Source organism: Manis javanica, chromosome 5 (assembly GCF_040802235.1).
Source record: "Manis javanica isolate MJ-LG chromosome 5, MJ_LKY, whole genome shotgun sequence".
Classification (NCBI taxonomy): Eukaryota; Metazoa; Chordata; class Mammalia; order Pholidota; family Manidae; genus Manis; species Manis javanica.
The window spans coordinates 14,227,577-14,251,012 of NC_133160.1; the positions used below are offsets into that span (position 1 = coordinate 14,227,577).

Here is a 23,436-nt window from a genome sequence, read left to right on the forward strand (position 1 = left end):
CACTGACGGGGTCAGAGTTCGGTTCCCTACTTCCTGTTTGGCCTCGCTTATGTTACTTAACTTGCCTGAACCTCAGTCTTCCCCTGTTCCCACTACCACAAAACAGGTATTATATTTGTGACTATTAGGCAATGTATCAAACCATTTCATGCAGTGACTGACCTATACCTGTCTGATAAATAATAGCTACCACTTAAATTGTGATTTAAAAAATAGACCAGACTTGCCCATCTTGAAGCAGGCCAGCCTGGGCGCATGGTTCAGACTGGCCAAAACTCAGACCAAAGTGTAGTGTAAAGGCAGGCCTGCCAGGGGCCTCCCCCAGGCCACCCGTGATCTGGTCTGGCCCTTTCAGGAAGCTGTGAGGAGCGGCGTTCACCGCACCGTCCATGCTGGGGAGGTTGGCTCGGCGGAGGTGGTGAGAGAGGTGAGGAGGCCGGGCTGGCTGTGGGGCCCTTCTCCCGACTTCTTCTCCACTCTGTACTGGGCTCCACTGGGCTTCTCTGCAGGCTGTGGACATACTCAGGACGGAGAGGGTGGGCCACGGCTACCACACCCTGGAGGATGACACCCTTTACAACAGGCTGCGGAGAGAAAACATGCACTTCGAGGTGAGGGCCAGGGACTGGGAGGACAGAGGGGTGGACATGGGAGGGTCCCAGGAGCTAAAAGAGCAGGGCAAACTGTTGACAGTCTGGGCAGTGGGCATTAGAGCTGGTAGGGAAGGAAGGCCAGGATTGAGGAGGTCATGGGGTTTTGTAGCAAGGAGGCCAGCCTGCCCATGGCAAGAATGGTGCCAGAGTAGGGGCTCCAGGACCAGGGTGGGGGGCATCAGCGTGGTTGGAGGGTCCATGCCAGACACACACCTGCTCTTCCAGGTCTGCCCCTGGTCCAGCTACCTCACAGGTGCCTGGAAGCCTGGCACGGAGCACGCGGTCATCCGGTGAGGCCTGGGGCCCCTGCAGCCCATTCAGTTTTGTACTAGGAGAGCCAAGGGTGGGCAGGAAACACAGGTGTTGGGCACCAGCCTGTCCTGGGTCTCTAGGTACAAAGTCTTTCAAATCCTTGGGAAGCAGGCGTTACTGTCCCCCTCTTACAAAGGAGGAATCCAAAGATCCCATGTGCTGTGACTCGACGGAGGCCACCCAGCTACTAACGAGCAGAACTGGAGGCCCTCATTCAAGTGCGGCAGGATGGCCTGCTAACCCAGGGGAGACTTCCACATTCTGGACTCTGCCTCCGAGGCAGGTGTCGGGAAGATGAGTCCCTCCTCCTCAGTCGTCGCTGCTCTGGGAACCTCTGGGCATTCCTCTGAGCACCATCGTGAAGCCCTTCCCTGAAGGGTCTCTCCCACCTTCACCCTGGAAATGGCCTCAGGAGGGCAAAGCCACTTTTCCCTGAACAGGATAAGGCCAGCAAAAACTTGGGGTAATTACGGTCAGGCCAGCACTGGTCTATCTGCCAAGCTTCTGAGAAGAGGAGTTTGGGCTCTGATGTTCCAACAACAAAACAAGGGCGGGGGTGTCCTGCGCCTGCTTCTGGAATGTCACGTGCAGTAGCTGTGGGTGACCAAGTGAAGGTTCTTGGAGGCACATGGGTTTAAGAGCTTGTGGGCTGGAGAAAGATTCAAGAGTCATATATACAGACATGGTGGCTGAAGAGGTGATGGCCTCAGGAGACAATCCAAAAGGACAGTGACATATAAGGGGCAGGCAGAAGAGTTAGGAAAGCTGAAAGTAAGGTACCCAAGAAGTGAGGCCAAGGGTTCCAAGAACGGTAAGCGCTGTAGAATTCTGCTGCACAGGTTGAGCGAGGTAAGAGCCGTGAAAGGTTCACTGGACTTAATGAGATGGTGGTCACGGATTGTGTGCTACGACCATTTTCCATGACGTGCTTGAAGAGTCAGAGCCCAGCAACTCTCCCAGGATGTTGGCTGTGAAGGGAAGGCTCGAGAGGGTGGTATCTGGAGTCAGGGGTCGCTCTTTTGGCCTCCCTGGGCCCCTAGTCTACCGGCTCCTCTTCTCCCTTTGCCCAGCTCTGACCTGGTTAGATGCGCTTGAGTCTCGAGTTGCCTTGGACAGTCGCCTCCGTTCTCCAAGTGTGTTGCCTTCTCTACAAGATCTTCCAAGTCTGTCTGAGGGCGCACCAAGGTTTCAGGGAGGGCAGAAGCCAACGTGCCGTGACTTCACAGAAGAGTGAAAAATTAAAGACGGCTCTTCTCTCCCGCTTCCCCGTATCTAGGTTCAGAAACGACCAGGCTAACTACTCGCTCAACACAGATGACCCACTCATCTTCAAGTCCACTCTGGACACTGACTACCAGATGACCAAACAGAACATGGGCTTCCCTGAAGAGGAGTTTAAGAGACTGGTGAGTGGGTGTGAGGAGTGAGTCTGCCTCAAGAGGCCAAGCCAAGCCAGGCCTACGGGCAGGGGCATTCCACACGGAAGACATCTTTGGCTGACCTCAGACCAGGTTTTTTCCCTCTGCTTGGGTTGGGCACCCTCAAAGAATCTGATGAAAGATGTCAATCCTCTCCCCAGAAAAGTGTGCTCAGCTAGAAAATTTTGTACTTTTCAGGCTATTCATAGATTCCCTTGACTTTAGGGGTTATGATATCCCAAGTCTGTCCCTGAAGGAGTGTCTCTCTGGCCCCACACATCCCACCCTGTCAAAGGTTTCTCCAACACCCTTCTCACATCTCTAAATCATTTAGTGCCACTTTATGAACACAGAACCTCAAGGCTTCTGCTCCGGCCCTTGCTGCTCTGGGACCTCGAACAAGCCCTCCCCGCCTGGGCTTCATTAATTACCCACTCTCAATGAAGATGGCCTATCACTAGCTGGCCGAGGGCTCCCTTCCATGCTCTCTTCATGTTTCTGCTATGCTGGCTCTTCTAGAACATCAATGCAGCAAAGTCCAGTTTCCTCCCAGAAGATGAGAAGCAGCAGCTTCTTGATTTACTCTATAAAGCCTATGGGATGCCACCTTTGGCCTCTGCAGGTATGTCCCTGTCTGGGCCTTTGGGCTGTGGCCCTGCCCTGGCTTCAGCCTGGCTTTCTGCAGGACTTGTAGCCAGATGCCCTCCTTTCCTATCTTGGGCAATGCCAAGGATGGGGGGGTTACAGGGCTCTGGCGGGTGGCAGCCTCTCACTGAGTCAGCTTACTTTCTGTATAATGCTGTCTTTGAGGCTGGTCTGAGCGGGGGGCCTTCCTGAAGCCCAGTCCCAAAGGTCTTGGCAACACTGGGTGTCTCCATTGCTCAGTCAAGGGCAGGAGTTAGGCCCAGGTCCTAGCTCTGTTCTGCTCCTTTCCTATGGGCCATAGCAAAGCACCCCCTTGCTCTGAGCCTCAGTCTCCCCATCTGTAGGAAGGGGTTCCTCTCTGGCTCTGATGTTCTGTGCTTTATGTCCAGGCTACTACAAGGTGCCTAATCATTCTGCTTCTGTGACCCGGCAAACAGGGCAGCACCCCTGAAGATGTCACAGTCGCCTCTCTCCGAGCCCTCATCCTGTGGATGGAGTCTTCACAACTCCGTGGGGTCAAGCAACGCTCTCTCCTTCCAGGAAGGCTATGATTTCCATAGTCAGCAACTGACACTCTTGAAGCCTCTGTGCCTTGTTTCTACACTCACATATACGTTGGCATGGCCAGATCTCTCCTGATTATGTGCCAGGGCCTGAATGAATCTGAAACCCTCCTCCTATTGTGACTTGTGCTGAAAATCTGGTGCTCAATAAAGAAGCTAAGGGCTGGTATCATGTGGTACATGGGTGTGGTGCTGTGGTCTTAGGAGGGCTAACATGTGTAGTGTGAGAACAGCAGGGGCCTTGGGTGAGCCCAGGCTCAGGCAGCCTGCTAGCTAGCAGTAGGGCCCCAAGAGTCTAGAGGGGACTGATTGGGAAGTCAGAGCTCCCAGTGGCCTGCTCCCCAGAAGAAGCAAGCCTTCTCTTGAAGTGTTATCTGCTTAAGTGACCCCTGAAGTTTTAGCCCCCCTCCTACTTTGGGTGTTAGAGAGAAGACCTCCCTTTCAGGCTCCGGAAGGTGTGGCCTGGAGTGATGGGTGAGATGGAAGAAGATGCCTCAGACACTAGGCCAAGGGGTGGTGCCGGCCTTTGCAGACACCAGCATCGTCTCAGGTACTTCGTGCCATGGAAGCCTGGGCGGCGATAGATCCCAGCTACTTGTGGACTTGGGGGAACAAGGCCCATCCCCTGCTTTTGCTGTTTAAAGGAGAAATAATCTTAAACTAGTCACACAAATCATCAGCATTTTATTTTCTGGGTCCTAGGTGTCACTTCTCTTGACAGAAAGGGATAAGAGTCGATCAGATAGTTTGGAGCACAAAATCCCTTCCCTAAAACTGGATCTGTGAAGGCCCATGAGGGGACCTCAGAGCTGCATAGATGGTCGGAGGGTTTAGCTGACAGCTACTTCCAGAATAAAAGGTCAGCTCCCTCCCTCTCTCTGCTGAAAAAAGGTATGAGGTTTTTTACAAAGTTTAAAAGTGTTTTTTAAAAAAGGGATATGAAGGTTCTGACCCAGAAGGTTGGGGCTGGAGAAGGGGCAGAGCTGGGACCTGGTCCCCACCCAGGCCACCCATGAGAGGAAGGTAGCTGGGTGGGCGGCTCGCCCAGGGGTGCAGGGCCCAGCCCCTGAGTCCTGGTACCCACTGGATAAACACCATCCTGTGGTTACAGTGTCTTGAGAGTGTACGTGGGTGTGGTGAGGAGGTGGGAGTGTGGAGCCTGTGGATGTGGGCAGAGGGCTTTCACAGGGTAGGGGCCACGGTGGCCCCTGGGGGTATCTTTTCACTCTGGCCTGGCTTGCCTGTGACAAAGGCTCCGAGAAGAGGCTGCCAGGCCTGTGCCAGGGCCCCCTGTCCAGGCGGGGACAGCAGGTCTTCCAGCCTTCCAGACTCAAGACGAGGTGGTCCCAGCGCTGCTCTCCGGCGGGTTGCCAGCTTCCTTGTCAGAGGGGCCCGCCTCAGCCTGCGCTTCTGGAGAGGAGAGGGAGAGGAGCATGCACACAAAGGCAGGGCCCAGTGGAGGAGCAGTGGGTGAGCCCTGGGCTGCAGGACGGGAGCTAGACTGTGGTGGTGGTGGCCGGAGGGTAATTTTGGCCTAGTCTCTGCTTACAAAGAAAATGCATGTGGTGGTACTAGTGTAATCAAAATCATCTAAAGGCCAGCATCCTGGATGGATGCTAAAAGCATCAGGCACAGGGCTGTTGAGGGCCAGGATATCTGTGCAGGTTCTCCAGAAGGAGAGGGCAAGTGGGAAGGCTCCGCATAGAACAGGGGTTCAAGTGAAAAGGTAGCTCTTGTAAGACAGAAAAGGGCATTGATCTAGGCCAGCTCAGGGGAGTGGCAGAGGTGGCGTGCATCAGGGGTTGGCGGGGAGCCTGCGGCTGCTCCGCTGCCATCTTCCCCAGACGAGCCACACTTCCCTATGCATCTGTGGGCTAAGCCCTTCACCTGACTAAGGGGAACCCACACAATCCACACGGCAGCCTGGAGGTATGATGAGGGTCATGATGCGGATGAGAAAAACCGAGGCTCAGAGAGGTGAACTGATTAGCCTGTGAGCAGGGGGTGGAGAAAGCCAGCGTCCTTCCAGTGAATCTCACTCCTAGCATAAAGCAGCATTCTCCTGGGTCCCTGAGGCTGGTGATTGTGGCCACTGACTCTGGCTGCCCTGGCAGCAGTCTGGGAAGTGGGCGTTAGCAGTAATGAGTGGTGCAGGCAGAACTTGAATGTCTGGCTCTCCCCTTGCCAACACTGGTCCCCAAGGTTATCTCCTGTCCTGGGGTGGTGCCTGTAGCAAAGGCTTGGTCCCAGAGGATCCTTCTAGACCTCCAGAAGCCTGACAAACTAGACTGCACTTCAGGCAAATCTGGTACCCTTTTTTGGCTCTGAGCCTTCTGCCCTGGCAAGCAGGAACGTTGGTGTCAGATTCCCAGTCACCTCTGTTCTACCATTTCCTCACTGTGAGACCTTGGGCAATTCATTTACCCAGTGCCTCTACTTCTTGAGTTATAACCATGGATGGTGACCCTCTGCCTGTGTGCCAGGGAGGTGCAGGGCCCAGATGTGGTCATCTGGCCCAGGGGAATGCCTCAGCTAGTGGGAACGGTTCTTCTGTGCCAGTCCCAGCTCTCTTGGCCCCGGAAGAAGGTTCTTGAGCAACCAGCTCCTCTGGGGCCAGTTTCAGAGTATAATTTGAAATGGTTCTTGGTCCCACACTGTGGGGCAGTGTCTACACTTCTTGCCTTGCCCGTTGTTTCTCTCTCATTAGGCAAAGGGAGGAAACATGTGTGCTCCCCGTGTAAGGAACGACAGGGAAGGCAAAGTTTTGCACATGACATGCTTAGGGAGTGTCAGCAAACAGGCCCAGGCCTTCAGGACAGGCTGAGAGCGGGGCTCTCCCCTGCCCCTGGCTGTGTATCAGTCTCTCTGTATCTGTACTCACTCACTAAGTCGGCTGGATGGACCTGCTCGCTGCGGGGCCCACTAGAAGGTTCCTCAGCCAGGCTGGACTGTATCACGAGTGCCTCACTTCCTTGCAGTGAATGCTGTTCCCTCCTAAGGTCCTCTTTTCAATGTCAGTTACCCTGGCAGGCAAAGGTCATGCATCCAGAGGACCTAGACACTGCAGGGATTCTGAATCGGGAACCCGGTACCAGAAGGGCCTGGTTCCATGGTCAAGGGGCTACAGCTGCTGAGGCAGAGGGAAACAAACCAGTTTTCTGGAACTGAGGGTAAGAATACAGAGCTCAGCACAGTAGCTGGGCATGCTGGTCAGTCAGTCAGTGAACAGCCCTTGCCTAGGCACCTCTATCACCTGCCTGAGACACAGCCTGTGCAGGAGAGGCCGCAGCCTGGAAGAGGGGCACGTGCCACGTGGGACAATGGGGGTGGCCGGAGGAGTGCCTCCCGCTGCCTGAGAGCGGGGCTGTGCTCACAGCTGGCTTCGCAGCTGAGCAGTCTGGCCTCCGAGAGTGAGGAGGGGCAGAGGTGCCCTCATCCAGCTGGGTCCAGGGCGCCAGGGGAGGAAGACAGAGCCGAGGTGGGTGGGGCGAGACTGGAGGCTCGTGCCAGTGAGGACTGTGGGCCACACAGCCAGGGAGGCTGACCACAAGAACAGGGAAGGGGTGTGGGGTGTGGCTCTTTGAGTCAGGCACTGGGCAGCCAGATTCTCATTCTGTGTTGACTTCCTGGTGACCCTGAGCAAGCTGCTCAACTTCTTTGGACCCATGTGTCCATCTATATAACACTAGACGGTTGGGTCCATACTCCTGTAAAGTCTCTGTTATGTATTCCTAGGTCACTTTTGCCCAGTAAGGGCCTAGGGCTCTAGACTGGGGTCTGCACAGGGAAAGAGGGCTGCAGCCCTCCCAGGACAGCTCAGTGGGGACACACACAGATGGACGTTGCTGTGGGAAGCGATGTCACAGAGATGCAGTCTCTCTGGTGCTGTGGGGACAGAGAGGAGGGCCCTAGCCAGTGCAGGGGGGTCATGGAACCCCCCAGAAGAAGGTCCCAGGGCTTACCAGGAGAACGGGCTAAGTGGCATCCACGGGAAGGATAGAGGGAGGAAAGAGGGGTGTCCCAGGCAATGTGCAGGGTGGTGGGGGCTAGTTCCTCCACCCGTCTTTCAGCCTGTGGCTTCCAAGCACCCGTTGGCATACTGCAGGGGGCCCCTGCTCTCCTGGAGCTCCTGTGTTTGAGACCTCAGCAGGGTGTGCCGAGGGTCACGTGGCCATTTAGCTGTCAGGCAAGGCCCCTCGAAGTGCCTCGTAGGAGCTCCAGCCTGTGGGGGAGGAGGCAGTAGCCAGAGGGCTGGGTGCGGGGTGTTCCAGCAGAGGAAACAGAAGGCTCTGAAGGGGACAGACCTGCACCCTGACACACACAGACCAAAGATGTGGCTGGGGGGCAGCATGCTGGGGGGAGAGCTGCCTCCAGTGGGACCTGAGGGGCAGGGCAGGGCCCCATCACGGTCGTGCAGTGGAGGCCTGTGACGAGTCTGGCCTCGCAATGAGTGCGATGGGGGGTTTTGTGGCAGAAGCAGGAGAGGCCAGGACAACTCTGGGTGAATCCTGCTGGCTGTCATGTGGAGCAGGGGGCCAGGGCAGGCTGTGGGGAGGGAGAGACATGGAGGAACCTGGAGGTGTCTTGGAGAACAGAGGGGACTTGTGGAAGAACCTGGGGTGGGAGGGGTTGTGAGGGAAGAGTCCAGGATGCCCGGCCAGAAAGCCCTCATGGCCTGAGATGCTGGTTCCCTCCAATCTAGGGACTGGCTGGACACTGCCCTTGGCCATGAAATGGGGGCCTGACTTAAATTTATTTTCTTCCCTGAAAGAATGGGCAGTCTAGGAGGCCACCCTGGAGCCCAGAAGAGGGTCTGTCACATGCAGGAGTGCTAACGACCCGTGGGTCCTGACCTGACCCCTCGAGGGCCAGCTCGCCCATGTCTCCAGCCAGCTTCCTCACGCTCACAGCCTCGGAGTCTCCCTGGATGTCGGGGACCGCGTTCCGACGGCCCGTCCGGTCACAGGAAATGAAGTCCGAGTAGGAGGACTCGACTTCCATCATGCCGGTTGCATTGCTCTTCAGGCCTGTGGGGACGGGAGCAGGGGCGGAGGTGAGTCCGGGTGCAGCCCGCAGGGAGGACTCAGCTCCGGTCCCCAGCACTGATGTCTTTGGACAAAATGACAGTTGTTGCCTTGATCACTGAAGACAAAGTACAAAAAAGTACAGAAAACAAAATACACCACTGTGATTTCATACCCAGAAAATCATCAACATTTAAAAAAAATCACCCTTGTCTTTTCTCTAAGTGAAGCTGTTGAGAAATACTTATTTGCGGATGTCACACTGGCAGGCCCTGGTCAGAGCTGCAGATAGAGCGCAACCAGTCGGCGGCCCCTGCCTCCGGGAGCCTGCAGTCTATTGGAGGCGGCCTCCCATTGCCCCAGCGATCGCCCCGGTGCTCAGAGCGTTCAGGGAGGAGGCGGGGGGCACGAATGCCTGCCAGGGCCTGAGCAAGGCTGGCGGTCAGGAAGTGACATTTTAGCTGAGATTCAAGGAGGAACAGGCCTTAGCTAGACAAGGAGTTGAGGGGAAGAGCATTACAGACTGGGGGGCAGCATGGGAGGTGGGAGGGCAGGCTGGGATGCCGGGACTGGGAGGGCTGCAGGCTGGGCTATGGTGGGAGAGCGGCAGTGACACCAAGGATGCCGCTGAGCTGGGCGGAGGCCAGATCACACCTGCGACTTGGTCCCTGAAGGATTCCGGCCAGGTCGTGATCTCAAAGATGACTCTGGCATCTGGGTGGAGCTGGGTCTGGAAGGGGGCAAGTGAGGGGACTCCTGCTGCACGTAAGGCATGAGAAGAAAGAGGGAGTGGTGAGTCAGATTCTAGATGTAATCTGAAGGACGAATCAATGCAACCTGGTGTTTGGCTGACAGGGAAGTGAGCTTTCTGACATGAGTAAGTAGGCGGACAGAAGGGTGACTTACTGAGATGGGGAGCAGCAGAGGAGGGACGGCGGGGAGTGAGGGCGCAGTGATGATGGAGTTCTCTTGACCTTGTGAACTTTGAAATGCCTGCGGGCTCTCCAAGGAGGGGGGTGGGGCTTAGAAGAGGGATGGGGAAGCAGGGAGAGGAAAGATGGTTAACAGTCCTGGTTAAGGCAGCCTAGAGAGAGCAGAGAACCACATAAAAGCCGCATACACTTAAAGAAACAATTCAGGGATCATACTATATACAGTGTATTTTATATCCTACTCTTTGAAATACTCTTAGAGCGTCATTAAGGTTCCCTCTAGATGATTTCTGTACATGTGTACTCGAGTGTACCATGACTTATTTCCTTAGAGTACACCCCTACAAGTGGAATTGCTGGGATAAAGGGAAGAGTGAAATAATTTTTAAGACATTGTTTGACACATTTCCAACTTGCTTTCCAGATTCATACAGTGGTATTTATAATGATAAAAGAGGAAAAAACCCTTAAACTCAGTGGTGTTCCTATTTATATTCCCACCAACAGCTGGACTGTCCAAACTGTCCGTTTGCACCCTTGCCAACAACAGGTATTGCTAGTATATAAAAAATGTTAATCTGCAGGGAGACAGGGGTACCTCTCATTGAGCACCCATGATTTTCTGAAGGCAATCAAATCACACACCACATGGACTCTGGCCACTTGAAAGACCCCGAGGTGGAAAGTGGGGAGGGTGGGCTGAGCCACCGGCCTGACCTCTGGAGTGTAGAGCCTCCTGGCTGAGGCAGGCCTAGCAAATCCCTGTTCTAGACACACTCGGGCAAATGCCAGAGCTCTATGCTGTGAGCATGTTTACTGCACATGTCAGTAATAGCAAGCTACTGAGCAAGCACGGAGTCACCCACACGTGCATCAGCGGGCTAAGCGTTACATGAATTACAAAGCATATATATATATTTTCATGCAAAAGGAATGTACCAGCTGGCCCTGTCCTGACACAGCAAGGACTCTGAGATAAACTAGTAATTCCAAAATGGAGACTGCAGAACACCACTTAAAACCAAACCCAGTTTCTGTGGGTAAATATGACAGATAAAAGGAAAAAAACCTTGTCAAGTGGTTCCTTGGAAGTAAGAGGAACTTTCATTTTTAAGACTGTATTTTTGTAATGGCAGAAGTTTTTAATAAGCCCAGGTTATTGTGTGATGCTTTCATATGCTAACTGATCCTGCCAGGAAGTGCCCAGGGTGGGCCTCAGTAAATGGGGTGTACATGCGTGTGCAGAGGGGGCTGGACCCACATCTCCATGCAACACCTAGCTCAGGAGAGATACCTAAAGAATAGACTGAGGGCACTCAAAGATCAGACAGGGGAGTCTGGGAGGTGCCCTGCCGTAGAAAGACAATGTGAAACATGAGCTTGTGTTATGAACCTGGCTTTACAAACCGGACCTTGGGCAAGATTCCACCCATCTCTGGGCCTCCATTAGCCCACCTGTAAAATACAGGCAGGGCCAGAATTCTACAGCAATCCCCCCAAGTTCCAGCAGAGGGCAGGCGAGCCTATTTTTTTTTGGTTGCCTTGAGAGACGTTGCCCTAGGTAGTGCCATGGCTCCTCAGCAAAACAAAACTACTCTCTTGAGGTCCCAGGGGTGGTTCCTTCCGCAGGTCACACATTTCCTCCCACACTGCCCTCTGGGGAAACTGAACCGCTCAGAGCTTCAGATCGGGAATGGCCTGGCGCAGTAACAGGTAACAGAGTAACAATGATGACAATTCTAACAATAACAGGTAAGGTCACATTTGCCAAGTCCTTACGATTTCTGTACCTCGCAAAACTGCCACGACAGCTCCGAGGTTGGTGAGATGAGTTTGTCATCATGACTCACGTGTCAGGCAGACCCACCTGGCTCCTAGGTCCAGGTTCATGCTCCACATTATACCTGCCGCCGAGGGGAAGGAACAGCCCTGGCAGCCCTGGGCAGGCCGCACCATTTCCCTGAGCCCCATCTCTTCAGCTCTTTTCCTCCCATGAGAATGCTGGCAGCCTGACAACAGGGCTGTTTGGATGTCCACCAGGCCAGTCTGCAAGCCTGATGCGGACGGCTGAGCTCTGCGGCTCCATTTCAGAACCTGAACCAGCACCTGAACCTGGCAAAAAAGTGGGTGTTCAATACATACTCGTTGAATTAGATTTGAATCTTTCTACTTATCTTCCTACCCTCCACCCCTCTTTCCGTATCTGTAGGGGCAATGAGGAGCTCCCTCTCAGGACAGCAGGGAAGGTCTCTGTCCACTGCAGGCTGCCCTGTCGTTCAGTCTGGGATCGCTAGGATCTGGCGCTGGAGGATGGAGCTGCAGACTCCACCTCAGAGGCTTGCTTCCCGCTGGACCAGATACCCGTCAGGCTTGGGCTCCTGCCCGTGCCCAGCTGACCTCACAAGCTGCCTAGGGCAAGGAGCTGAACTCCTGGCTTGGAGAGGGACGTGTGCCAAGCTCGAAGGCCAATCCTGGAAAACACTAACCGAGCTAACGTGCTCCAGCTGACTCAGCCCAAACCACTCAGGGAAGAGCAATTTTCCAAAGTGATTCTGAGCTTGGGTCTCGGGGGCTCTCTGACCTACAGTGCAAAAACACAGTTTCATTTTTCTTCAACATTTGTATTCTTCCCTCACTCTCTGCTCTTTATAGGCAACAGCACATGGAGAAAGAAAAGAAAGAATCTTCAGAGTTGGAAATTATGCCAGAAAATGGTCATTTTCTGACTCTTGCTAATGAGAGTGTTAACTCTCAGGATGTCTCTAAGGAGAGACCTGACAAGATGCATCAAGAAATCTAAACTTTTTCCATATCCTTGAGCCAGTCAACTTATAACAATTTATCCTAAGAAAATAATCCAAGTTGTGCTTAAGATAAATGAACAAAGATGTTGATCACAGTATTATTTATAACAATCAAAACCTAAAGACACCAAAATGAGCTCCTAAATGGATATGTCAAAACCTAAATGGACAACAAAGAAATATATACATATCCAACTAATTTATATTCAAATAAAATACTATCCAGGCATTAAAATGTGAATATTTTTAAAAGGCACTGGAAAATGTTCACATACACTGTTAAATGAAGAATCTCAATCGATATAATCAAGTATTATGATTTTAAAATATTGTTTTGCATTTTCTAAATTTTGTGAAAGAGTTCATTTTAATTTTTGAATGTGTGCATGTGGTATAAAACTCAAAAGGTACAAAAGAAAAAGGAGTAAGAGCTCAGTGGCCTCCTTGGACTCAGACACCCTCCCCAGGGCAAGCACTTTCTTGTGTCCTTCCGGAGACAGGCTGGGCAATGTACACACTCCCTCCTTCCTTCCCTTCCTTTTATTTAAAATAAAGGTTGTTTTCCTTCATGCTTTTTTCATTTAAAAATCTATCCTGGAAACAAATCCAGACCACCAGGAAGCCACTGCAGCACTGACTATATCAAAACCCCAGGAACAAATCCAAAGTCCTTATACAGCTAAATTTTTTTAACCATTTTTACTGGTTGCATGGTATTCTGTTACCTTACTACTGTACGTGAACTATTTTCCTGTTGATGGACTTTGGTGTTCTTTCCATAAAAACAGAATTGCCCCATTAAGGGATCTGTGAATTTTTTCTATTACAATAGATACTGCCTAGTTTCCCCCCACCCCCAGAGCATAACTATTTAACATTCACTTGGCATATACGAAGGGGACTTCATTTTTGCCACATTCTCATCAGCACACCCCTCAGCCCAGGTGAAAACTATGTGGCTGTTTTCAGTTTCTATTGCTCCTGGGAATGAAGCTGAACATCTTTGTGTGTTTCCTCTTCTCTGTTATTTACTCAAATACTTTTGTCCATTTTTCTATTGGATCATAGCCCCTCTTCTTAGTGATCTGTGTTCTTTATAAAGAAATTCATCTTTTTTAATTAAAAGGAGTGACAAGTGATTGTTTACTTGTTATTTGTTCTTTGACTTTATTTTTGGTGTTTCTCCCCATGCACACCTTTTTTTCTATTCATGTAGTCAAACTGATCCATTTTTTTTATGGTTTCTGGATCATACTTAGAAGTGTCTTCCCCACTCTAAGATTAGTGTTTTCTTATACTTTTATAGGTCTATTTTTCACATTTAAACCTTCGATCTGGAATTTATTTGCTTTAAGGAATGAGAGATCCACCTTAATTTTTCCATTTATCTCAAACTGTGTAATAATCAAACTAGAAGGGATCCCAGAGCTCACCTAGACAAGCCTCCCATTAACAGCTGAGGACACTGAGGTTCAGAAAGGGAAAGTGATTTGCCCAAAGTTCTTGAATCTAGGAGTCCTAAGTCCTGGCCAGGAGCTCTTTCTCCCATGCCATGCCGCCCCTCGGGAGACTCCAGCGCCATCACAAATTTCTGAGGGGTGAGTGTGGTGTGGTGGAAGGCATCTAGTGAGAGTGCACAGGTCTGTATCCCTGTTTACTCGCTCAGAGACCTTGGACAACTCCCTTCACCTCTCTGGACTCCAGTTTCCCCCTCAGCAATTTGGGGGATAACAGTAACACCCTGCTGCTGCTCAGGAGCTGGTGTGAAGTGTCAGTGAGGTGATGAGCGTCTGATAAGGTACAGGGAATGGAAGAGGCAGGCAATGAATAAGTAATTAGTAATTTTCATTCAACTCCTTTGTTTTCACTCCGTGTTTAATGGCACATAAAAGGCCAAACTTAGGTTTCCTTCTTTTGTGCTTTAAGGTGCTAAGGAAGATGCAAGTTCCACAGAAGTGGTGGTCCTGCCTGGCATGTCTACTGCTATATCTGAAAGACCTAGCACATAGTCTAAGCTCAATGAATATTCAATGAATGAGTGAATAAAATGTTCTAGATTCCAGGGTAGAAAGAGCAAACGGTATGCAGTTGTGCATCCTAACAGAGGCCAAAGGTCTGGCTCAGTCTCTGCAGCAGGGCGACCCCACTGGGTCCCCTTCAACTTCTTTTTCTTCCATCTGAGTAATATAGGTTGAAATAGGATCTCTAAGTCTCTTCCTGTCTTGACTTTCCTTCCTTCCTTCCTCCTTCCCTTCTTTCCTTCTTTTCATTCATTCATTCATTCAGTGTTTACTGCACATTCTATATGCCACCCACTGTACCAGGTATGGGGTATACATTGGAGACTTAAAAGATATTTACAATCTGATAAAAGAAAAAGACATTGAACAGGTCAATGAGTCTATCATCACAGATTCTCCTAAGTGCTATGGAAGAAAATAGGGTTCTCTGCATGTGGATGGTTCAATTAAAGCTTGTATGGTCAAGGAAGTCCTCCTTAAGGAGGTGACCTGGTGCTGAGAATCTCAGGAAGGTTGAATGGAGGGTGATCCACACATAGCCAACAGCCAATCTGGGTCTACAGCAGTCTAACATCAAGGTCAACAGAGCGCTCCAGAGTGACTTTCTTTGCTCTTCCTCATCCTCGGGAAGTTTGGAGGCCTTGCTGAGGTCTGGACACTCGGAAGACATTTGATCCTGGAGCCCAGGACAGAAGAGAAGAGCCCTTGTACTCAGCTTCCCAGACCTTCGCTGGCCTGGGCCCAGAGGCTGAGGCTTTGCAGGTGCCTGCTCCGGGCACTGCCAGCTTTCCCCACAGGAAGCCGCCTTCGCTCTTCAGTCTTTAATTCTCCCCCTAGTTTTGTGAACTGAAGTGGCCCTGGGCCCTGCCAAGAGCTACACGGTCTGTTCCAAGTCTGCAGCTATCAGTCCTCATTGCTCAGGCTGGTTCCATTACAGCTCCAAATTGTTTTCCAAATATACCAGAAAGGTCATTTCCTGTTTTTTTTTCTTTTCAAAAAATTAAATATTTGCAGAGACTATACAAAAAGAAAGCAGACCCTTTTTCAAAGGACACAGAACACAGAGTGAGACTTGGTCCCATGGGAGAGGCCTTGGGAATGGGGAAAATGCTCTCTAAGGCTTCTCTGCGGGAATAAAGAGCTATGGAAAACTGATGGAAATACCAGGGCCTACTGAGCTGGCATTCCTCAGATTCAAAGGTAAGCGGCTTTTCTCTGTGATGGGCAGCCAGAACCAGAGAGGCACCGAGGCAAACAGTAATGCCAGGGCCCCAAGCCTAGCACATTCCCAGAACTGGGAAATAGCAGGGCAGCTGGATCTAGCTACGTGCAGCCTGCTGGGGACGGCCGCTAAGCTCTATCTAGTGCCTTAGGGGCACACCCATGGCACAGTCACTAGAGAGGATCCCGTGTCCTGCCAGGTCAGTGCCTGATGCCTGTGCTGAGGCTTTGTCTGGAGGCAGTCAGGCGGGGGCCTTGGCCTCAGCACCCAGCAGGCCAGAGCCGCGCGGCCCTGGGTGCAGGTGGTGGAGAGACCTGCTTTGGGAGGCCGTGAGGTAAGGAGGAACGGGTAGGGTGCTGGGGTCACACAAGGTCCTCAGTGACTCCCAGTTGCCACGGACACCCTTCTGCTCAGATCTCTCTCCTCCAGAGGCCTCCAGACACCACATCCTCCGGGCCCAACCTCTCAGGCCTTTTCTCAACTTCTTCCACACAGGCGTCTCCTCCATTAGGGACCTTTGTGTTAGAGGTCACTCAGGACCAGGCCTGGGTCCTCTTCTCTGTCTGCTCCCTTGGGGTTCTTAGCCTTTCCCTTAATGGTGTGTGTTGATGATTCCCAGATGGCCCGGCCCATCTTCAGAGCTCCAGATTTGACGGTCTAACTGCCTACCCAGCACAGCCTTTGCACATCTCACTAGCACTACACGCGTCACAGCTCACGTCACAAGTCTCTCCCTCCAGCCTTCCCCCTCTCAGTGAAGGCACCGTCCACCCAGCCTGCCAAGATGGAAACCTGGAGCCATCTGGGATTTCTCCTCCTCCTTTACAGCTCACATACAGTCCTACAACCCATCACCAGGTCCTGTCATTCTACTTGCAAAAGAGAGCTAGGATTGGCCCACCTCTCCCTCTACATGCATCACCTGGTCCCCACCATCTCTCCTCTAAGCCCCTAGTGGCACCTCCTCACTGCATCCCTGCCCCTCCCTTGCCTTTGGGCCAAAGTTGATTTTCCATCAAGCAGCCAGAGTGATGTTCACAAATCAGACATTGGGTCATGTGGTACCCCTGCTTCATTCAACCTTTGATACTTTCCCACTCCTTCTGGCAAAATCCAAACTCTCTGCACAGCCCCAAAGTCCTACCTTGGTCTGGCCCTGCCTTCCTGCTGCAACCTTGTCTCATGTCCACTCTCTTCTTGACCCATTCTGCTCTTTAATTCCACAGATCAGCTAAGCTCTTCCTGACCTCAGGGCTCTCACAAGATTGTTTCCTCTGCCGGAACATTCTCTGTCATTCTGCTCTTTACAGAGCCTCATAAGTGGATTCCTGGCCCTGCCTTTTTCAGTTTTCCTGCTCTAGGACCCTGACATGGGGCTGTAGCAGTTTTCAGTCTACAGAATCCCTCTGTCCACCACTACTGCATGTCCGGAAGACCTGGCTGAGCTGCCTGGAGTCTTGTGAGATGTGGTGGACACAGCAAGGCCTTTGGGTTGCTCAGCTTCTGCCCTTATAGCTAAGCCACTCACCTGACCAAAGATTCCTTGTCTGTAAAATGGAGCTATAACAACCGCTTTGAAAAGTGGCTGTGAGCGAGTAATCTGTGATGAAATCCTTACTATATGCCAGACTGTGCCAACAGCATCTACAAGCATTATCTCATTTAGTTTTACAGCAGCTCTATGAAGTAGAAAGCATTATTATTCCTGTCATACAAAAATGGAAGATGAGGTGCAGAGAGGTTAAGCAGCTTGCTCAAGGTCATACACGCACTGAGTGTGCGGCAGGGCTGAGCCTGTGCATCAGGCTGGGAAGCACAGAAGCGAATTAGCATCGTGCCTGACACACAGTAAGGGTTTGTTAAAAACTGTCCATTCCCTTTTCTACCCTTTTTCTCTCCTCTATCCCCAACGTCATAATAGGGCATTTCTGAAGGAAGGGCAAGAAAGCAACGAAGTCCCAAGAAAACATTCTACAATGCCGGCTAAAACATACACCCAGATATATTTTATTCATATAGAAGCAAAATTCTGTTTAGAATTTTCAGCTGGAGGTAAAAATGTTCAGAATCTTTTCAGTGATTTGGGTCGATTCTCCGAAGCGTGCCACCGAGTTCTATTTTGTTTTTAATCTAACTTTACAGCAATGGTAAAAATGTTATCTGGGGGCACAGACTTTCAAACTCCCACGGCCTCAGCAGCCGTATCTCACCCTGCGGCAGGGCAGTGCAAGGGCTTCACGTCGGGCTGAGGCTGGGGCTTGGGAAGTGATAGAAACTCTTCAGTCCATGAAAGTCTGCATTTTTATGGAGGTTTTGGGAAAAGGCAGAACAGTCCAGCTGCATCACTTCTCGCGGACCAGGCATGCTGGGTCTCCCCGGGCCTCCTGCTGCTCACACACGGTCTAAACTCGGTGACGGCTCAGCTAGAGAGCAAGGTTCCCAGAGACCAGCAGCCCCCGTCACACTGTGAGGGGAGGGCAGGAAGGGAAACTGAGGTCACTTCCAAGCGGCCGGCCAAAGGTTCGGGGCTGGACTCAACTTCAGCTCCGCTGGTGCCAGGAGAAGTGGCTCTGGGCAAAGTTCTTTCCCCTTAAGCCTCAGGGGTCTCAAGTGTGGAATGAGGGGGTAAACTGGGCATCTCTGTGGTGGTTTTAAAACACATCTGCAAGTTCTCTGATGCTCCTATTGTCCGGAGGTGGAGTCTTACCTGCATCCTCTTGAATGAGTTGGCCTTAGTGACTTGTTTCTAACTAACAGAACTGCCACAGAAGTGACACTTGTGTGACTTCCAAGATGGGCTAAAAAAGGTGACATATCCTCCACCTGGCTCCTCTTGGGACACTTGGCTTTGAATCTATGAGCTGCCGAGTGGGAAATCTGAGGCTGCCACGCTTTGAAGAAGCCCAAACCAGTCCCACAAAGTGACCACATGCAGACAGTATGGAGAGAGACAGGCAGCTGGCAGCCCCTGGCTGCACTGGCCCCTTGCTGTTTCAGCTCCAGTCACTACCTAACTGCAATTGCACGAGATCCAAGCCAGAGCTGTCCAGCCAAGCTATTCCCAAATCTCTGACCCACAGAAACCATGAAAGGTAATAAATTACTACTGTTATTTTAAACCACTAAGTATTGAGGCTGAAGTGTTATCCAGCATGGATAACCAGTGATTCTAGTGTTACTTCCAGCTCTGGGGTCCCACTTCCTTTCCTCTAGAAGTCTATAAAAAGCATGCCTTACACCTACTGTGAAGAATGAAAAGAAGTAAGGTATTATCTCTGTACTATTAATTCACTCATCCATTCATTTAACAAAATTTTACTGATCACACCAGGCTTGGGACTACATGCCATGGATACAAAAATGGTGAGACACCATTGTGCCCTTAAGGGAAGTGTTCACGGGCTAGTTAGGGAGATCAACTCGTATACCTATAATTCTCAACAAGGGAGCAGGAGTGTACATATCAGAATTACCAGAATCACTTGGGGAGGGTCATGGCTTCCTCAGTTTCAAAATGCCAGGCAAGGGGAAGGGGTATGTGCTTTCTAGCTGAAGACCACTGCCTCCAGCAGCCTGTTACTGGTAGGAGGATCACACATGTACTGAGACAGAAAAGGGCTTAAGGACCACTTCTGTGTGTAAGTCTTTAAAGACTTTAAGAATCTTTAAAAAGCCTGGTAGTTAAGAGCTGTAACAAAAAGATGTATAAGGCAGGGTGAGCCTCAGGAGCCTGGTCATCAGACATGGTCACTAATTTTCACGAAGCTGTCCCTCCCCTCCTTCGCATTGCTCACTGGGCCCTGGGGATTCAGCGGTGGGTGACAGACTCCCTGCCCTCATGAAGCTCACATTCTAGTGGAGTGACTCGCACTAGCAAACAGAATAAATATCAGCTGGCAGAAGTGCTATGGAGGAAATCACAGCAGGGTAAGGGGAGAGGGCTTTCCTGTGGAGGGGACAGGGAGCTTCTCCGATAGAGTGACACTGGAGCAGAGACCTGAAGGATGTGAGGGACAGAGGCAGGCGAATGCCTGGGGAAAGTGTGCCCAGCAGATGGAGCAGCAGGCAGGCAGTGGGGCCTGCCCGGGGTCCAGACAGATCACAAGGAGGCTGTGGGGCTGGGAGCTGGGAGCGGGGGAGGAGACCGAATGTGCCCATCTGTGGGGTAGGCGTGCTACGTGTCAGACACAGGCACAGACACATCCCATATATCATCTTATTTATGCCTCACAGTAGCCCTCTATCACTGGATCCCTTTTCCACGTAGCTAGGACACCCCAGAGCCTGGATTCATGCCCAGGACTGGCTGGCTCTTAGGCCCACAGCCTCAAAAGGAGTACCTCTCTCCTTGGCTCAGGGGAGCAGAGGACATGGGAACCCTAAGAAAGGTGAGCTTAAAGGGCTGAGGAGGCAGGAGGTGAGTGACTAGAAGAAAGGGAGGCTCTCCTCTGCCTTCATTTATACCTGGCTCCATCTAGTCGTCTGACCTGTGAGAATTCTGCTCCAGCACTAAGAACTACAGCATTTCCTTTCATTCCTTCCACACTTACTAAGTACATACTCTTTCTGGCAATAGTACTGAAGGTACTGCATTATTTAACCCTCACAGTGGAGAGAGCCCATGGCTCAGAGAAGTGTCATGAGTCACCGACAGTCCTCCAACTAGGTGGTGACTGACTGAGGACTTGAACGTGCGCCTCCTCACCGCTGACCCAGTGAGCGTCCTCAGGGTGGTGCACTCCGGGGCGGCTTTGCCCCGATGTGGATGCTGCTGCGCCTGTGTCACCGCATCAGAGAACTGTTCTGTTACCAAACTCCCTGCCCTCTGGCTTCTAATAAGCCTAAGCGCTGTCACAACGGTGATGAGGCACTTCCAGAGTGACTGGCTGGGTGCCTACAACAGTGCTCCTGCATGGTGCCTAATAAATATTTTCGAAAAGAGAGAATGAACGAGTTAGAAGAGATGTACAATGGATCTGCTGACAGGAGAGCTCAAGAGAGCCTGCAGCTATGCGCCCTCTAAGTCCCTACTGGGCCCCTCTGCACGCCGCCTTCTGAATTTCAGAGGGATGGGCGTCTGAACAAGTGCCCTTAACACGGACAAACTGCAGCAAGGCAGAGAGAGACACCAAGCCAGGGATTCAGATGACAGCAGAAAGATCATGTGCTGAACTGCTGCTGGTTCTGATGCCAATGGAGAAACATAGCCCCACGAAACCATCATCACTTTACAGCCGCTTGCTGAGAAGAGCCTATATGACAGGCAATGTTGACAAGTGGAAATTACACTGAAAAACCTTGTCTCTTGCCTATGTCAACCCCAAATTCGGGCATATCAAAGACATGCTTGTAGCTTCTTAGCTAATAAAGCCATTTATAAAATACATCAGAGTCAAATTTACTTTGTCTAATTATTCCTCAGGGAATGACTCACTCCAGATCACCAAGATTCCCACACTGTTACTCTTTTAAGTATCAAAACCTTATCTGCAGACAGAAAGTAGTCTAGTGGTTGCTTAGTACTGGGGAAGGCTCGGGGGTTGGGAGGAGGATCCGGAAAGGGTGCAGGGCTTCTTTTCAGGGTAATGAAAATGTTCTAAGATTGATTATGATGATAGATACACAACTCCGAATATACAAAGGCCACTGAATTGTACACTTTAAATGGGGGAACTATATAATATGTGAATTGTATCTCAAAAAAGCTGCAAAAGAAAACCCTATCAGAATTACAGGATAGAAATTCCTCTCAGGTATTGAACTAATGCATTCATGTATTACCCACTAATCATTTTTAAATGATTTAAGATCAGCGCTGTTAGCACGGTTTTTGTATCTGCTATAATACAGCAATGTTCTCAGTATTACAATATACAGGGCATTTGGCCCTACACTAGATAGTCCCATATTTTTTCTGCTCGCTGTATTTTTTGTTCTAAAAATGTCCTTTACTTTCACCATAAAGCTTGGTGGTTAAGCTCATGTGCTTGAGTTGCACAGCACTTACTAATTTACTGGCGGCATGGTCTCTGGTGAGTTACTACAACTCTCTGTGCCTCAGTTTCTCCATATGCAAAATAACAGTACCAACCACACTGAAGGGTTACAAGGATTAAATAAGATAATGTGTATAAACATTTAATGCTATTCTTGGCAGTGGTGAGCCAGATGGAATTTCAGCTATCAACACTCTTCTCGCTGATGTCAGTGTAGCTGTCTGGCGCAACCCTTCTGACCTAGGAACCCAGAAACCAGCAAACCTGCTGAGTATGTTCAGGACACCTGCTGTGTTCAGTGAACAGGGGCTGGGTGTGCAATTTTGTGGCCAGATATGGAAACCTCCCATGGATGTCTCTAAGTGTCAGTGATATTAGGTAGTTTGATAATAGGAATTTTGAGTTCCAGAAGCCAATCATAACTGGGACAATTTTTTTTCACCCCCAAACAGAAAAACCTAGAGGCCTGGAGAGGCTACCCTAGATCCTGGCATCTAGGAGGCTGGTGCCTAAGGGGACACAGCGGCCTGTTAACACTTCAGGCTCTTTCCGGACCAATGGTTCTTAAAACCCAGAGGTCACAGACTTTTGAGAATCTGAGGAAAGCTATGGACACTTTGCCCAGGAAGATGTACATGTGTGCATGTATACATACATAAAACTGTACCCATAAAAAAAAAACTGTACCCATGATTATGAGGAATTTTGAGTCCCAGAAGCCAACCATAAACCCTAGTTAAAACCCCAGCATCCTCCAGGTTCAGTGGCTCTGAGCCCTGATGCTCCCACAGCAGCTGGAACAGAAGGTCCTTTGGAAGCTTGCCCACCTCAACCGGCCTTGGCCAGATAAACAGTCCTGGGAGCTGACTGCTGCATCCTAATTGCTGCAAACATCTGCATCCAGGGGATTCCCAGGAGCACTGAGTCAGAACAGGCCTGGTGGCTCAGGAAGCTACTGCAGGCCAAGGCCCAGAAGCCTTGCTGAGAAGCAGCGGAGGATTTCTAACCCCAGAGCAGCTGCCTGCAAAGGAGACTCTAGCTCTGAGGAATCTTCGTTGTGGCACTGGAGGCAGGCTAGGCCATGAGAGGGAGTTCAAAGAGCTGGACATCCCCCAAACTCCCAGGACTACTAGGACTTGGACAGAAAAAAGCCTGGAAATTTTGCCCTAAGTGCAAAGGAGACAGAGCTGAAAGAAGATGGGCAGCTTGCGGGTAGGGGAAATTGCATGAACCATGGATCAGAGGCTGTTAAAAATTACTAACTTATGCCAGAAACATTTAAATACCATAAAAATATGAACACTGACCCAAGATGGTCATATTTCCAGGTGGGCTACTCACGTTCTATGAACTGCAATTTTCTTCCAACTAGAAGGGACCCACACAGGCTCTCCTCTTCAGATCGTGGGCTGTGCTTGTTTTTTATGGGCTTGCTTTTGCTTCTCTGTCACAGTATCAAAATTCCCATAATGCGCCCCCATTTTTATGAAAACAAACATTGGTGGAGAGGAAGGCTGGCATCATGCCCAAGTTTGCTAATAACTCCTGTGTAGGCTTCCATCTGCCTAAGTGGATGGCTGAAGAAACCCATTCTCTTTGAAGCCAACAGAGGTAAAATGTCTTTCTGATGCTATAAAGCAACCGTCTGAAAATGGAATCGTGACTGTGAAATTGCAGTGTGATGTTATACAACTTCCGAAAAGGGCCATCCTGCCTTTTCTTCATAGGACCAACATTCCTAGTCTCATATGGAACCTATTTCTTTTCTTTCTTCAAACAGAAATAAAGGTATTTAGGCCAGCACCTGTGACGCTATGGCAGGACAGCAGAAACAACGTGACTACCC

The 23,436-nt window shown here is 50.7% G+C and overlaps 2 protein-coding genes and 1 long non-coding RNA gene across 12 annotated transcripts in view; 2 read left to right on the forward strand and 1 right to left on the reverse strand.

Annotated features, from left to right (window-relative positions):
- ADA (adenosine deaminase) overlaps window positions 1-3,760 on the forward strand; it is a 29,170-nt gene extending 25,410 nt beyond the window's left edge. For 2 of the 6 annotated variants that reach the window (XM_037012737.2, XM_037012743.2), the window contains 6 exons: window positions 356-427; window positions 510-611; window positions 879-943; window positions 2,242-2,371; window positions 2,903-3,005; window positions 3,418-3,760. In XM_037012737.2, the coding sequence (XP_036868632.2) occupies window positions 356-427; window positions 510-611; window positions 879-943; window positions 2,242-2,371; window positions 2,903-3,005; window positions 3,418-3,479 (534 nt within the window). In that variant the 3' untranslated portion in view covers window positions 3,480-3,760. The other 4 variants (XM_037012739.2, XM_073236565.1, XM_037012740.2 and 1 more) reach the window with 4 other exon arrangements.
- A 498-nt stretch (window positions 3,761-4,258) lies between these two features.
- The window catches only part of PKIG (cAMP-dependent protein kinase inhibitor gamma), a 75,984-nt gene continuing 56,806 nt past the window's right edge, over window positions 4,259-23,436 (reverse strand). For all 4 annotated transcript variants that reach the window (XM_037012745.2, XM_037012744.2, XM_017677795.3 and 1 more), the window contains exons 3-4: window positions 8,445-8,618; window positions 4,259-5,001 (exon numbers count right to left, since the gene is read on the reverse strand). In XM_037012745.2, the coding sequence (XP_036868640.1) occupies window positions 4,922-5,001; window positions 8,445-8,595 (231 nt within the window). In that variant the 5' untranslated portion in view covers window positions 8,596-8,618 and the 3' untranslated portion in view covers window positions 4,259-4,921. The remainder of the gene's footprint in view (window positions 5,002-8,444; window positions 8,619-23,436) is intronic.
- Window positions 8,519-23,432, forward strand: LOC108408063 (uncharacterized). 2 transcript variants are annotated; one of them, XR_012131308.1, is made up of 3 exons: window positions 8,519-8,644; window positions 11,757-15,572; window positions 17,516-23,432. It is a non-coding gene; the product is annotated as an uncharacterized lncRNA (long non-coding RNA). The 2 variants fall into 2 exon arrangements; XR_012131309.1 differs by having other exon boundaries at window positions 20,204-23,432.